This window comes from Phocoena phocoena, chromosome 1 (assembly GCF_963924675.1).
Source record: "Phocoena phocoena chromosome 1, mPhoPho1.1, whole genome shotgun sequence".
Lineage (NCBI taxonomy): Eukaryota > Metazoa > Chordata > Mammalia > Artiodactyla > Phocoenidae > Phocoena > Phocoena phocoena.
In genome coordinates, this window is record NC_089219.1 from 35,440,949 (window position 1) to 35,455,188 (window position 14,240).

The 14,240-nt window shown below is 54.0% G+C and overlaps 2 protein-coding genes across 3 annotated transcripts; one reads left to right on the forward strand and one right to left on the reverse strand.

The window, feature by feature from the left end:
* Positions 1-279: 279 nt before the first annotated feature.
* Positions 280-4,326, forward strand: CDC20 (cell division cycle 20). Its single transcript, XM_065876458.1, has 11 exons — positions 280-359; positions 518-706; positions 821-969; positions 1,057-1,153; positions 1,336-1,464; positions 1,565-1,761; positions 1,881-1,975; positions 2,125-2,353; positions 2,510-2,635; positions 3,583-3,700; positions 4,068-4,326. Exons 2-11 carry the CDS (start codon positions 526-528, stop codon positions 4,244-4,246), a joined length of 1,500 nt encoding a protein of 499 aa, XP_065732530.1. The 5' UTR covers positions 280-359; positions 518-525; the 3' UTR covers positions 4,247-4,326.
* A 177-nt stretch (positions 4,327-4,503) lies between these two features.
* On the reverse strand, positions 4,504-9,388 carry ELOVL1 (ELOVL fatty acid elongase 1). 2 transcript variants are annotated; one of them, XM_065874087.1, is made up of 8 exons: positions 9,238-9,388; positions 6,639-6,698; positions 6,261-6,451; positions 6,003-6,083; positions 5,821-5,877; positions 5,626-5,731; positions 5,407-5,543; positions 4,504-5,230 (listed from the first exon to the last, which is right to left on the reverse strand). In XM_065874087.1, the coding sequence occupies exons 1-8, from the start codon at positions 9,326-9,328 to the stop codon at positions 5,009-5,011; spliced, it is 945 nt and encodes a 314-aa protein (XP_065730159.1). In that variant the 5' UTR covers positions 9,329-9,388; the 3' UTR covers positions 4,504-5,008. The 2 variants fall into 2 exon arrangements, with proteins under 2 accessions (XP_065730159.1, XP_065730169.1); XM_065874097.1 differs by lacking the exons at positions 6,003-6,083; positions 9,238-9,388 and having other exon boundaries at positions 5,009-5,230; positions 6,639-6,684.
* Between the last annotated feature and the right edge of the window lie 4,852 nt (positions 9,389-14,240).

A 14,240-nucleotide genomic window follows, 5' to 3' on the forward strand; every position in this document is an offset into this window, starting at 1 on the left:
AATGAATGGAAGCGACTGGGGAATGCACGCAGCTCAGGCACGCCCCCAGACGCGACGCGACGCGACGCGACGCGCCCCGCCCCGCCCAGCCCAGCCCCGCTTTCCGACACCTGGTGGCGCAGGACCTGCCTTTGCCTCTCTCCCACCCTTCAAACTCCGCTCCACTGCAGGACTCCCGTGAGATCTGCGACTTGCCCCGGAAGACCCGCCCCCTGTGCCGTAGAGGCCAATGGGCAAGGGCGACAGTTGCGACGGTTGGGTTTTGAAGGAGCCAATGAGTGCTCGGAGCGGAGAGTTTAAGAAGTGTAAATCCGCACTGCTAAGGCCAGTCTGGAATCGGAGTCTGCTTTGAGCTGACGGTGAGAGGCGGCTGGGCCGAGCGAACCGGGGTGAGGCCGCGGCCTGGGGTGCCGGGCTGGGAGGGGCTGCGGCCGGGGGTGGCCCTGTGTGGTCGGCTGTCCCAGAGCACGGTAGCCTTTCTTCCTCCGGGGCTCAGTGGGTAACCCTCCCCCTCCAGACACTCCCATGGCCCAGTTCGTGTTCGAGAGTGACCTGCACTCGCTGCTGCAGCTGGATACACCCATCCCCAATGCACCCCCTGCGCGCTGGCAGCGCAAGGCGAAGGAAGCCGCGGGGCCGGCCCCCTCGCCTATGCGGGCAGCCAACCGATCCCACAGTGCCGGCAGGACCCCGGGCCGAACTCCCGGTCAGTAGGGTGCGGCGGGACGCGGTCAGGAAGAGGGAAGGGCTGAGAACAGCCTTCACGACTGCTCCCATGGGAGCCTGTTGTGACAGTCTGACTTCCCTCTCCCTGCCCCAGGCAAATCCAGCTCCAAGAATCAGACCACTCCCAGCAAACCTGGCGGTGACCGCTATATCCCCCATCGCAGTGCTTCCCAGATGGAGGTCGCTAGCTTCCTGCTGAGCAAGGAGAACCAGCCCGAAGACAGTCAGACGCCCACCAAGAAGGTGTGTGTCCCAGGGGGGCTTAAGGCAGGAAACCGATCTGTATAATCTGGATGATACCACCACCTCACCACCACCCTTATGTGCCAGGAACATCAGAAAGCATGGGCTTTGAACCTGAACGGTTTTGATGTGGAGGAAGCCAAGATCCTTCGGCTCAGTGGAAAACCACAAAATGCCCCAGAGGGTAAGACCTGAAGTTTTCAGCTCTTGGAGGGAGGTGTCATTCCATCCCCAGGGCTCGGGATAGATGAGATGGCTCTTCCCACCTAAGACTGAAAGGAGTGAAGGTGCTTCTCTGGCCTTCCTAGTTAGGGGCAGGGGGAGGTGTCAATTCTCCCAGTGTCTAGACCTACTCCGTTGCTACAGGTTACCAGAACAGACTGAAAGTGCTCTATAGCCAGAAGGCCACGCCCAGCTCCAGCAGGAAGACCTGCCGTTACATTCCTTCCCTGCCAGACCGCATCCTGGACGCCCCTGAAATCCGGAATGACTACTGTAAGTGCAGCCTTCTCCCTGACCGGTGGACGGAGAAAAAGGGAGAGAGAGGGACTAGGCAAACTAGAAAGCTCATGCTCTTCCCTTCCCCCTCTGGCAGACCTGAACCTTGTGGATTGGAGCTCTGGGAATGTACTGGCTGTGGCTTTGGACAACAGTGTGTACTTGTGGAGTGCTAGCTCTGGTGACATCCTGCAGCTGCTGCAATTGGAGCAGCCTGGGGACTATGTATCTTCTGTGGCCTGGATCAAAGAGGGCAACTACCTGGCCGTGGGCACCAGCAGTGCTGAGGTGCAGGTGAGGCTTGTCCCTGTGCTGCAGCTCTGTTGTTCCCCAGAACAAGACCCCCAGGGGTCTTGCCCAGCAGGAGGATGTTAATGCCAAGCCCTGATCTTCATGGTCTTCTCTCTCTGTAGCTATGGGATGTGCAACAGCAGAAACGGCTTCGAAACATGACCAGTCATTCTGCCCGAGTGGGCTCCCTCTGTTGGAATAGCTATATCCTGTCCAGGTTAGTGGTTTTTGCTAGTCTGTTACAAAATCAGTCTATGATTTTGGCCCCCTCTCCCCAGACTGTACACCTCTGAACTGATGCAGCTCTGGCCTGCTGGTGGCGTTTGGCACTGCTATAGGACCTGATTCCCTTCTTCCCCCCTGCAGTGGCTCACGCTCTGGCCACATCCACCACCATGATGTTAGGGTAGCAGAACACCATGTGGCCACATTGAGTGGCCACAGCCAGGAAGTGTGTGGGCTGCGCTGGGCCCCAGATGGACGACATTTAGCCAGTGGCGGCAACGATAACTTGGTCAACGTGTGGCCTAGTGCTCCTGGAGAAGGTGGCTGGGTTCCTCTGCAGACATTCACCCAGCATCAAGGGGCTGTCAAGGTGAGAGTGGGGCTGGGCTGGGCTGGGCCTCTGCAGACTCTCACTCAGAACCTCTGGGGACATGGGATGGTGGCATTGGACTGGGTTAATCTGTGAGCCCTATAGCTCTGTGTCTAGCTCTAGTACCTGCTGACCCCAACTTTTTATCACACCTAGGCTGTAGCTTGGTGTCCCTGGCAGCCCAATGTCCTGGCAACTGGAGGAGGCACAAGTGATCGACACATTCGTATCTGGAATGTCTGCTCTGGGGCCTGTCTGAGTGCTGTGGATGCCCATTCCCAGGTAGTCTTCCTTATTCCAGCCTCTCACTCCCAAATGCGTTCTTAATTCTATATAGCCTTCTGGGCAACCATGTCCCCTCCAGTGGCTTCACCGATGCTATACCCTGATGGTTTCCAAACTTCTAACTCAGCTCTCACTCACGAGCTCCAGACCCACATTTCCAACAGTCCACGAGAGCTTGTCTCTAACGCCATGTGCTATAGGTGGCACCACACTAATATGTCCCAAATTAAACTTGGCACTTCTCCTTGCCTCCCTGAAATGCATTCCTCATCCTCCTATGTTGTTGTGAGGGACACCACTCAGAAATCTGAAAAACCTAGAATCTTTCATCCTCCCCACCTAGTCACCAAGATGTCTCAGTTTTACCTCAGAATATCATTTACGCGTGTCCCCTCCCCTCAGCCTCATCCTTCTCCCCAGTGGAGGCTCACAGCAGTGGTCTTTTCATATCTCTTCCAGTCTGTCCTCTTTTCATATCTCTTCCAGTCTGTCCTCTACACTGGTCTGGGTGGTCTGTTTCTGTCCTCTTTAAACCCTGCAAGTGCTCCCTATCACCTACAGTATATAATCCAAATGCTTTAGAATGATATTTGAGGCCCTTGCTGGTGTGTCTCCCTGCAAGCACTGCAGCTTCCTCTTGCCACCCCCTTGCCCAGCACATGCAGCCTTCATTCTAACCTTGGGCTCAGGTTCAAATTCTGGCTCTGCCTCCTAACTTAACTTGCATGTGATCTTAAGCAGCTCGCTGAACTTCCTTCTGCTTGATTCCTGATCTGTAAAGTGAATAACAGTTATAACTCTCAAAAGGCTTTTGTAAGGACTACAGTCATTCAAGTCTGAGTCCGTAGCACCTGGTAGGGTGGCTAACACCACGGTGGACTTGGTTCTGATTTGAGTAGTGTTGGCTCTGTGTACGTCATGCCCGTGCCATTCCCTCTCCACAGGTGTGCTCCATCCTCTGGTCTCCCCACTACAAGGAGCTCATCTCAGGCCATGGCTTTGCCCAGAACCAGCTGGTTATTTGGAAGTACCCAACCATGGCCAAGGTGGCTGAGCTGAAAGGTAGGTGCTAAGTGACAGAAGCCAGAAACAAAAGGGCACGTATTATATGACCATTTATATGAAATGTCCAGAAGAGGCAAATGCAGAGAGGGAGAAAACAGATTAATGGTTGCTAGAGGCTGAGGGGAGAGGGTAATGAGGACTTTCTTTATGGAGTGAAGAAAAAATTCTGGAATTACTGTTGTGATGGTTGCACAACTCTGAATATACTAGGAACCAATGAACGGTACACTTTAAAAGGATGAACTTTACAGTGTGTGAATTGTTAATTATCTCAGACTGTTATAAACAAGCTCTCAAAATTGGAAGGCTATAGGTATCTACCTTCATTTGTACTGCTCTCACTTTTTCCCTCCTCATGCCCCAGGTCACACAGCCCGGGTCCTTAGTCTGACCATGAGCCCAGATGGGGCTACAGTGGCATCAGCAGCAGCAGATGAGACCCTGCGTCTGTGGCGCTGCTTTGAGTTGGACGCTGCCCGGCGGCGCGAGCGGGAGAAGGCCAGTGCAGCCAAAAGCAGCCTTATCCACCAAGGCATCCGTTAAGACCAACTCAGCTCAGTTTTTTGTTTTTTTTTTGTTTTTTTTTTGTTTTTTTACTTTTCTAATAAAGTCACATCTCCCTCTTCTCCTGGCATGACCTCTGTCCCAGCAGCCTTCCCCGGGGCTCCTCTCTACTGTGATCAGAGAGCTAGAAACATCCATCCTGTGGGCACCTTGACCATCCCTCCTGTTTGCAGACAGGCTGGCAGGCTTCGTACCCACCTCCTCCATTCACACATGTACACACACAGCCTCAGCGGTTTCCTCTGTCACTTTTAATGAAGACATAAAGGAGTGAGCAGCCTCCACAGGCTGTATTCCCAGGCCCCCACCACCCTGACCTTTGGCCAAGAAGCTCCTACTTCAGTGTGGGGTGGAGAAGGAGGGAGCCTGGGTCCACCGTGACAGATTATTGCTGACCTCTTCAGTGTGAGGAAAAAGGCCACACGACCCTGGTGGGGACCAGCCCTGAGTGCTCCTCTCCCACGTGTAAGGCAGGGAGGGGGAAATAAGTGTCCAGCCCTTTCGGCCCCTGGCTCTGGAGTGGCAGAGGGCAACGAGGCCTTGTCCCTGGGGCTGGCCAGAAGAGGAGGAATGGAAGCAGTGGTCCCTGTGTACCAGCTGTGGGGAGCAGAGGACCTGTCACCTGCTCAGTCCTGACCACATAAGCCCTGGTCACAGGTGTAGCTGGGGAGGACAATGACAGATGCTGCCCGAGGTGCAGTCCTGAGGCACTTAGGTGGGCGCCTAGCTAGGCCATGTTTCTCAGTTAGCCTTGACTTTGGCAGTACCTGGAGCTCCATTTTGCTGAAGTACGCGGGGCAGCCGCTTGCCTTTGGTGTAAGACTGATACCAGAAATTGGAGAAGAGCAAGAAGAAGATGGTGCCGTACATCCAGATGAGGTGGATGATGATTGGATACTGGTAGTTACAGCTGGGCATGAAGTAGTACTGGGAGATGTGCAGCGAGACCAGGACAAACTGGATCTAGGACAGAAAGGCAAGGGTCAAAGGGCACAGTGAGAGGACCGGAGGGAAAGGGGGTAGAAAAACAGAATGCTGAGTAGGGAGGGCTGGGGTCAAAGGTGAAGTAGGCTGGCTAAAGGTAGGATCCAGACCAGAATGTTGAGGGGATGGTTGTAGGTCAGGCTCAGGCCCCTCACCAGCTGGACAGCTGTCATGTGCTTTTTCCACCAAAGGTAGGGCTGAGCCACAGGGCCAAGGGCAGACAATCCATAGTACAGGTACATGATGACGTGCACAGAGGAGTTGATCATGGCGTGGAAAGAGCCCATTCCTCCTGTGCATGGACAATCAGGACCTGAGTTGGGCCTCTGGTCCCCAGTGCCTGTCCCTCCTCCCCCGTGGTCTTCACCACTCACCTGGAGCAAATTTTACCCCCCACCACCAGCTCCAGGGAAGCACTGAGTGGTGGAAGACATGTAGGAAGGTCACCTGTCCATCTTTCTTCCGGAGAATAAAGATCACCTGAGAGAAGAGTGGGGTAAGGGGTTTCAGAGCCAGGGCCTCTCACTCCTTTCTCCCCATAAGTTCTCGAATCTCATGTAACTACTCACCGTGTCCACCAGCTCAATGAACTTGGAGAACAGGAAGAGCCAGGCCACTCGGACCATCTGTAAGAAGTCAGGGCAGCCTTAGGACCGCCAAGAGCCTCTCTAAACTGGCTCATGAGCACAGGGCACATCCAAACTGCTCCTAACCCCAGGTTGCTAAGGACCTGGCCTCCGTCCCCACTTACCCTCAGTGCCTCGGGGTTGCTGGAAAAGTCCACTGGGTCGCAGCGCCAGGTGTAGGTGCTCAGCCAGCCAGACATCAGGAACTATGAAGGGGTGTGGATTAGACCGCCAGACTTCCCTCCCTCCCCCAAGTCTCTTCTGTTCTCTAGACGGAGAAATAGAGCTGAGCCTCTCTGGAAAGGAGATGCCATGCTCTGGCCCTAAGGCCTGCCCCTTATCCTGCCGGCAGGAATTAAAGCCTAGGCATCCTGGGGGCCCACCTCATAGACGATGTAGAGGGAAAATGCCACCAGTGAGAAGTTGTAGACAACCATGAAGCTGCGGAGCTGGAAGGGCTTCCGATTGGCCATGATGCGAGGCCCAAGTGAAAGAACGAAGTACACGTAGGTCAGGAGGATAGAGGTCATTAGCAGGGGGGACCCCATCAGAGGGTAGCCCTGGATCCGGGGATCTGTGAATAAGGGTCAAAGGAGTCAGGAAGGGTCACAGAGTCCAAAGGGTCCCCACCAGGTGTGCAGACATGAGATCAGGTCACAAAGGGTCAAGGGATTTGAAGGGACTCTCCACCATTAGGAGACAGCCCTAGATCCAGGGATCCCAGGGTGGGAGGGAGAAAGGGTTGGAGGACAGCATCTCACCTGCATGCTTCATCATCTCCTGGTACAAGTTCACAACAGCCTCCATCCTGGCTAAGGACTCTGGCGAGGTAGGGAGGATGGGTGTCAGACAGGGCCGTCTGTGTTCCCCCCACGCCCCAATTTCACCCCTGACCCACAGACAGGACACAGACCAGACGCGACAACTCCCAACACCTCACTGCAGAAAGGACAGAGCAGTGAGAGGAAGGAATTGCTGGGGACTAGGGTGAGGAGGAGGCCGCTCGGGGTGGGGGGCGGGATCTGCTTCCCGCATACCCTGCCTGCCTGGGAAGGGCTCTTCCGCCCTTCCTCTCCACACCTTCCTCTCCTCTCCTCTCCTCTCCTCACGCTCTGCTCCTCTCCAGAGATTTTTACTTCCTGACCTCCCCTCCCTTCTTCCACAAGAGGACTCTCAATTTCTGGTCTCTTTCCAGAGAGTCTTAATTCCTACCAACAGGGAACTCACCTCCAGAACGAACCTCCTCTCCCTTCCTTGCCAGTCCCTCACCTCTCCAGCCCTGGAGTCTTCCTTCTCTCCAGGGGTCCTCCCCTTCAACTTCTCCTGCCCCATTTCAGGATGCACATCTCCCGGGATGGTCCCTCCTGTCCTCTCCCCTGCTGAGTCACCCCCTCGGGCTCTCCTCTGCCCTCCTTGGCTCTCACCTCCAGCCTCTCCTCTCGTCTCTGGAGCTCTCCTCTCACCCTCCCTCTCCAGGAGCCTGGCTCTTTGAGACTCCTGCCCTGGCGGCTCCACCTGTCTGACTAGATCTGGCAGCAGCCCCGCCCTCTGCTTGCCCCGCTGTACTGCAAATGGGGTGGAGGGTGGGTCCAGGCCACAGGTCAGTACCTGGGGGACCCACCAGGATTGAGAAAGCCAAGTAAAGCCCAGGACTCACCACCCACCCACCCCAGACCAGTCAGATGAGCTAAGGTTCTAGGTTTTGGCTAGAAACCTCCCAGGACGCCAGCCCCAGGCCTAGCCTTGGCCCAAAGAGAACTGCTGAAAACCCACACCCAGCATCCCCTCCTAAATTAGCCATAAATTCTCAGTTTGTCCTACTTCAGAATGGGTACCATCACCCTTCTCTCCCAGGGAGGGGCAGGGAGTGGCATGTGAGGAGGTGGGGAGTAGGGGAGGTCTCAGGAATCTTCCCCTCCCTCAAGTAGGGGGTCATAATGGGCTAGGCCCTCTTCCCCTCAGAGCCTGAAGGAATGTCGGGGGAGGGCTCACCGGGACACAAAAGCCTTGGCCCAGGCGGGGAGGACAGCCTGGGACTCGAGGCAGTCCCAGAGGGGCAAGGCGTTCCCCAAACAGCCAGAACAGCAGATGCTCTGCGAGCTGCCTGCACTCTGGTCGGCCAGGCTCCCTCTACCCAGAGAAGCACCTGTGCAGGTACTAAGTGAAGAACACACCTTCTGACACAGCTACGGAGGCTGCACACGCGCCCCTCACACACACGTCACAGACGCTCCCCCAACTTCCATGCCGACCCACAACTGCCCCATCAAGGTCAGGCTCCAAGTCCTCCCATACACACAGCCCGTCACAGCTCCCCGCCACCAACGACAACTCGCCAGTGGCTATAGCACGCACGTGCACGCAGAGCCCACCTGGCTCCTGCAGGCTGCAAGTGCCCTCCTCTGACACTCTGACCACCCGGACAAGTCTTCATGGACTTTGACATGCATGGTCTCCAACACTCAGGCCTGCTCCGAGCTACGTTCACACTGGCAAACACACCCAAACACACACACACTCTTTCACAGGACCCGCATTACCATGTGCAAGTGCCTGTGCTCAAACGCAGGTTTCCTCACACGTCTGAGTCTCAGATGAACGTGGTCACACACATAAACTCACACAGCCCACCTGCAGGTGAACGAACCCAACATCACCCACACTGTGTGCAGACATGTACCTGTCCTGGGTCAGGCACCCCCACAGCTCTCTTTTCACGGATGGCAGTCACCATTCTTCATTCATTCATTCATTCATTCATTCACAATCAGACTTTTGTTGGCTGCTTATTCTGGGGTAGGGCCTACCCAGAAGCATGTGATCTAACACACAGTTCCTCCCGGCCCATGTGAGCTTGCCAGCTTGTTATCTCCCAGGCTCTCTCAGCCACCATCCCCAAGTTCACCTCCCCCCAGCCTACACACGCATGCACCCTGGGGGTCAGGGGTGGCTCGAGGCTTCTGGAAGGACCTCTCCCCAAGTCTGAGCTGAATCTGGGTGTGTCCCTAGTGGGAGAACTCAGTCTGGTCCTTCCTTCCTTTCAGATGGATGAAAGGGAAAGGCAGACAGGCAAAGGAAGGGGGCGGTGGCGGTGCACAAGGGCGCCAAGGGTTGGAAGGAGTAAGAGGGGGAGAGGGGCAAGAGAAGGAGGTGGTAGAGGAAGGCCCAGGTTCAAGCAAATGGGGGCCTGGCGGGAGGGAGGCCGCTGGGGAGGCCCAGCCCCGGAGAGCTGGGACCTCCCACCCACCCTCCCCAGGAACGGCCTCGCCCACAGCCTGGGCAGGGCAGGGCAGGCCGGGCGGCCCAGCGGGGCAGGGGCCTGGGCACGTGGCGAGCCCGCCCTGGGAGGTCCCGACTCACCAGTGGGGGCCAGGCGGGCAGTCGTGGAGGGCTCGGAAGGAGCAGGGCCGGAGAGGTGTCCCCAGGGCCAGGCTGCCTGCCACTTCCTCATCTGCTGGGCCGACTTTCTGTCACCAGAGGGGGAGGGGGCGGGCCGGGTGGGGGGCGCCCGCTGATTGGGCCGCGGGCTGAGGCAGGAGGGGCCGGCCAGCCCCGTCTCTGCTGGGCCCGCGGGGTGGGGGCGGGGGCGGGGCGGGCCGCCGGGCCTCGGGCAGGAAGCACGCCCAGCCCCTGCTCCCTACTCCTTCCCGCCGCATCGCCTCCCATCTCCGTCAGCTCGCGCGGCCTGGCCCCGGCCCGCCCCAGTTGCACCCTGCGCCTTCCTGACGTTCAGCCTGCGCATGGCCTCATTCTGGGCCCTCTGGGGGTTTATCCACCAACAAGACCAACACAGCTTCTTTCGCGGCCGGTCCACCCGGCCTGGGACCCTGGGAAGAGTTCCAGGGTCAGCCCTCCCCGCAAAGAGCTCCCTGTCTAGAGGGTGGGACCGGAGGGGTGGGCTGCAGGCAGCCTGTGTGTGTGCGGAGAGCGGACTGGGGCAGCGGGGAGGTCTCAGCCCGAGGGAGAGGCTGCGCGGGGAAGCCTTCCCTAACAGCCCATAAACTTGGATGAGCCTAGCGTTAGGAGTTGCTGAAAGGATTGTGTGGACCGGAGGTGGGAGAATACAAGTAGCCTGGGGCAGCAACAGTTAGTGAATCACTGGCTACACTGGCCTTCAAGGTAGTAAAAGGAAAAAGAGGGAAGTGAAGCCAACTGTGGCTGAATGTAGTGGTCTTGAAGGCCAAATGGAGCAGTTTGGTTTCTTCTGGAAGCAGAGGAGAAACTGAAGAGTTTTGAGGAGGCTACAATCAGACCTGTATTGTTAAATATTCATCTCATATTTTTCGACCACGTACAGGGTTAAGTGCTGGTGGCACATCAATGAACAAGGCAGGTGCCGTCCCTGCATGGGGTTTACTGCCTAGCCCAATCACTTTGCTCTGGCATCCAGTGAGATGAGGGTACTGGCGGGGAGACCAGGTGAGAGAGCACCCTGACCTAAGAAGGTTTGGAAACTGACGGGATTGGAGAAGCAGACACTGGAGATTTCCCCAAGACAGCTGGACCCTCTCTGTACACTTAGCTGTGTGGTCTGGCTCTGTGCGCTCTCCCTTCCCTCATCCACACACTCACCAACTAGACTGAACTACTGGAGGTGAGGACTAGGTTTCTGCGAAATGAAATCTGTATCTCCAGCAGCGCCTGAAACAGTGCTAATAACTGCATACAGGATTGTATGATGTACACGTGGAATTCAGAGGAGGTGGTGGTTTGGAAGAAACAATGTGTTCCTCAGTGGTGGGATCTAGCTATGTGGAAGTTTAGTCTCAGAGTTAAGAGGTCAGAGCCAAAGTACAGCTATGATCTAGCCCATTAGTACCTATGCTTGAAAGGAAATGGCAAAAGAATTCAACTATTCAAAAGGCTCAAACTTCTTAGCATGGTACACGACGGGCTACCTGATCTGGCCCTCAGCCTCCCATTCTACCAGTGCTATTCTCCTGGGCCACGTCCTATGCTTCAACTGTTCCCCAAGGATATCAGCGTCTTTCATATCCCCCCACCGCTCCAAGCCTTGTCTCCTAACTCAATACAAGATACAAGCCGCTCTCCCAGGCAATAAATCAGCCCCTGCCTTCGCTTCCACAATCTCCCTGCAATGCAATTATCTGCATGCCCCCTCACTATGTTTTAGTTGTCTCTGTACCTCTAGCATCTGGCCTAATGTCAGACTCACTTGACCCTCCACAATGTTTGTGGAATATTAGAGTGAATGAGAAATGTGTGAAGTGGAAGAGAGGTCAAGGGACCCAGAGTCAAGTGGGGAAAACATTAAGAATTCAAAAGCCTTTCTACTTCCCTTGGGGTGGTACTATCTGTTGAGTCAATAAATATTTACTGTGTTAGGTATACTTCAGTGGCTTTGGGGTCACACCTAACTCCAAAGGCCTGAATTTAAATCTTCCACTTAGTATCTATATGACTTAATGGAAGTGGCTGAACCTCCATAAAATGTGAACAACGGTACCCGTCTCATATGATTGTTGTGAAGGTTAAAGGAGATGACCCAGGTAAAGTGCTCAGCACTGCTTCTATCTTGACATATCATAGACAAGGGGGGAAGCAAGAAGGTATATACTTGTATGTAGATTCATAAGCATTCATTTAACAAACATTTCCTAAATGCTTACTGTGTGCAAAGCACTGTTCAGAGAGCACTATTGAGGGGCTTTGGATTAAGTGTCCATCTAGAGATGAACAAAGTCGACTATTATAAATGATGAAACAGTTCCAGAGGTCCGTTAGAGATAGAGAACTTCAACTATCCATTACTCACCTGGACCACGCGGGTAAATGACCACAGCAATCCCTCAGTAAATGCCCACTGACTACATGAATGAACATGCCCAAAGACTCACTTCCTTCAGTTCCTGTCCTAGTCCTAGGAGAAAGCGTCTTCAAATATCTGATATAGACCACCTATAGACCACCCGAGGTCCTACCAAATGGTATCTCCATGGCCCTGGGGTTACTGCAAAATACTCACAGTCTAGACGAGAAGACAGACATATAAATTAACAATTACAGAAGCGTGTGGTGAGTATTCCCACAGAGATAAACCCAGAGAGTTAAGAGAGCACCAAGGGGGGCACCTTACCCCAAGGTGGGGATTAGTTCTTGAAGGCTTCAAAGAAATGACACCAAAGCTGAGCATTAAAGGACGCTTTCTAGAAGGCAGGGGAACGTATTCCAGGCAGAGGGAAGCATGTGTGTGAAGGCATAGAAGCAGGAGATGTGGCAGGTTTAGGGAGCTCTGGGTAGTTTGGTGTGGCTCCAGCCCAAAGGTCATATAGCTAAGGGGGAAATGTCAGCAAGAGTCAGTTATGAAGAGCCATGTATGCCTCGCTTGGTAAGAAGTTTGGATTTTAATTGTTTATCTTTTTCAGCCCTGGCTACACACTAGAACCACCTGGGAAGTTTTAAAAATATCAGTGCCTCGCTCTCACCTCCAGATTGATTCTAAGGGTTGTTTTTAATGGGAAGAGGCTTGAGCGTGTTTATGTGCTGTATGGAAGACAGTGAGATCCAGCACACATGGAGGGGTTAGCCTTTGGCTCAAGAGAACACCTCCCAGTCTGAAATATATAGAAAAGAAGGATAACTTTGTCAGTGGACTGGGAGGAAATGGGACCATTTGGGACCTGCAGAGAAGCTAGGATGAAGGCCTTGGAGGTAAGAGGGTCCGCAGAAGGGTACCTACACCAGGGGCAGGCTGATGAACTGGAGAAGCTGAAGGGGTCCAGGAACTGTCTTGATAAGGATAAAGGCCAGGTGTTCGTGTGGGTAGGGAATAATAGGCAGTCCAACAGCTGAAACTCCCCCTGAAACACCTGGCGCCTTCCTGACTAACGGGAAGTGATGTGACAACGTCCCCTTGGCCCCGTTCTCTCTGACTCACATCTTACTCACGGCTCTCTGCGGGGCCTTTCTCCATCCTCTTTCCCCAGAAGACAAACTACTGATTTACCGTCTCCAAGGTTCAGCCTGAAAACCACCATCTGTATGGACGTTAACAACTCTGTTTCCCCGATTATGCAGCTTTATATGTTTCTGCAGAAAAACTAAAGGTAAATGGGATCACAGAAGCAGGAAAAAATGGGAAAAGGTATGCCTGTATGTGCATGAGTGGGTGAGGGAGGGAGCAGGTGAAGCCGTGGAGGGAACAGGGCATGGGAGACACAGGGGAACTGGCTGAGAACAACAGGCACTGAGGGTCGAGGCTGAGAGACAGCAGGAGTGGCAGATAGAAAGGGAAGCAGCCTCCCAGGGCCTGTGTCAAGCTTCTCCCTTCCCCATCCTGTCAAGGGCAAAGGGCGCTTTCTACACAGTATCCACACAGAGGAGCTGAGCAGAGGGCTGAATCCGTGAGGACAGTGGAGTGAAGACGAGGGTGAAGGGCTCATCAGTTAATCATTCTGCATGTCCCTGGGCCTTAGCTCACTAGTGTCCCCTGCCTAAGGCTGGGACCTTGGCTGAAGGAAAGACATCCGGCCAGCAGAAGAGAAAGACTGCATGCAAACAGTCATCACACCATCTGGAATTTGGGGATTGCCTGGACCCTTGAGAGGTCAGGGGCAAGGTCTGATCCATTGTAGGTAGCCAATGCCAACGCATTATGGGTATCGTTCAGTGTTCACTCAACTGAAGTAAAGAAACTCAGCTTGGGGGAGAGGGCTGCGATAGAATGTGCAGGAAGAGCTCTAGAAAGAGAAAAGGGAAGGCTTTGGTGAGGGGACAATCCAGGGGAGGTTATCAAGGTGGAAGAAAGAGAGTTAGCAAGATCTGGAAGATGTGGGAGAAGGGCCAAAAGGGGAAAAGAGGAAACGCAGCTTACTGTTCAATACTTTCTCTGGCAAGTGTAGGGCCAGCTGCTTTCCATATGCTCTTATGGTTCAGTCCTGTAAGGTAAGTACTTACCTGTAAGTACTTACCTGTAAGGTAAGTACTATTATCACTGCTTAACAGATGGAAAAAAAAACAAAATCAGAAAGGGTGAAGGATTTTCTCAAGGTCACACAGCAAGTGAGGTGGAAGCAACATAGATGATCCAAGCTGAGGAAAAAGTGTGGACAAAGGAATGAATGGAGGGAAGCACAGGACGGGAGTAGAGAATTGCAAGTGATTCTGTTTGGCTAAAGGATTTGGTGAGTGAAAGGCCTTCATATGCTAGGTTAAAAAGGAGGTTGGCCCCAAATCATGAAGTGTTTTAAATGAAAGACTGAGGAGTTTTATTCGTACTGGGATGTCCCTGAAGATTTTTAAGGGGTTGGTATGATCCCCATTGTTATTGATAATGAAAAACCTGGTGAGAGTGAGATTATCAAGAGGAAAGCAGAGGAAGGGAGAGCAGGTGGGAGACCAGC

Excerpts from the sequence above, each read along its gene's own strand:
- ELOVL1 (XM_065874087.1), bottom strand. The coding sequence starts at position 9,328 with ATGAGGAAGTGGCAGGCAGCCTGGCCCTGGGGACACCTCTCCGGCCCT. Across the intron at positions 6,452-6,638 it reads GGAGATGATGAAGCATGCAG|ATCCCCGGATCCAGGGCTAC; the intron begins GTGAGATGCTGT and ends CCTTATTCACAG. Across the intron at positions 6,084-6,260 it reads CCCTCTACATCGTCTATGAG|TTCCTGATGTCTGGCTGGCT; the intron begins GTGGGCCCCCAG and ends ACCCCTTCATAG.
- CDC20 (XM_065876458.1), top strand. The coding sequence starts at position 526 with ATGGCCCAGTTCGTGTTCGAGAGTGACCTGCACTCGCTGCTGCAGCTG. Across the intron at positions 1,154-1,335 it reads ACCACAAAATGCCCCAGAGG|GTTACCAGAACAGACTGAAA; the intron begins GTAAGACCTGAA and ends CCGTTGCTACAG. Across the intron at positions 3,701-4,067 it reads CAAGGTGGCTGAGCTGAAAG|GTCACACAGCCCGGGTCCTT; the intron begins GTAGGTGCTAAG and ends CTCATGCCCCAG.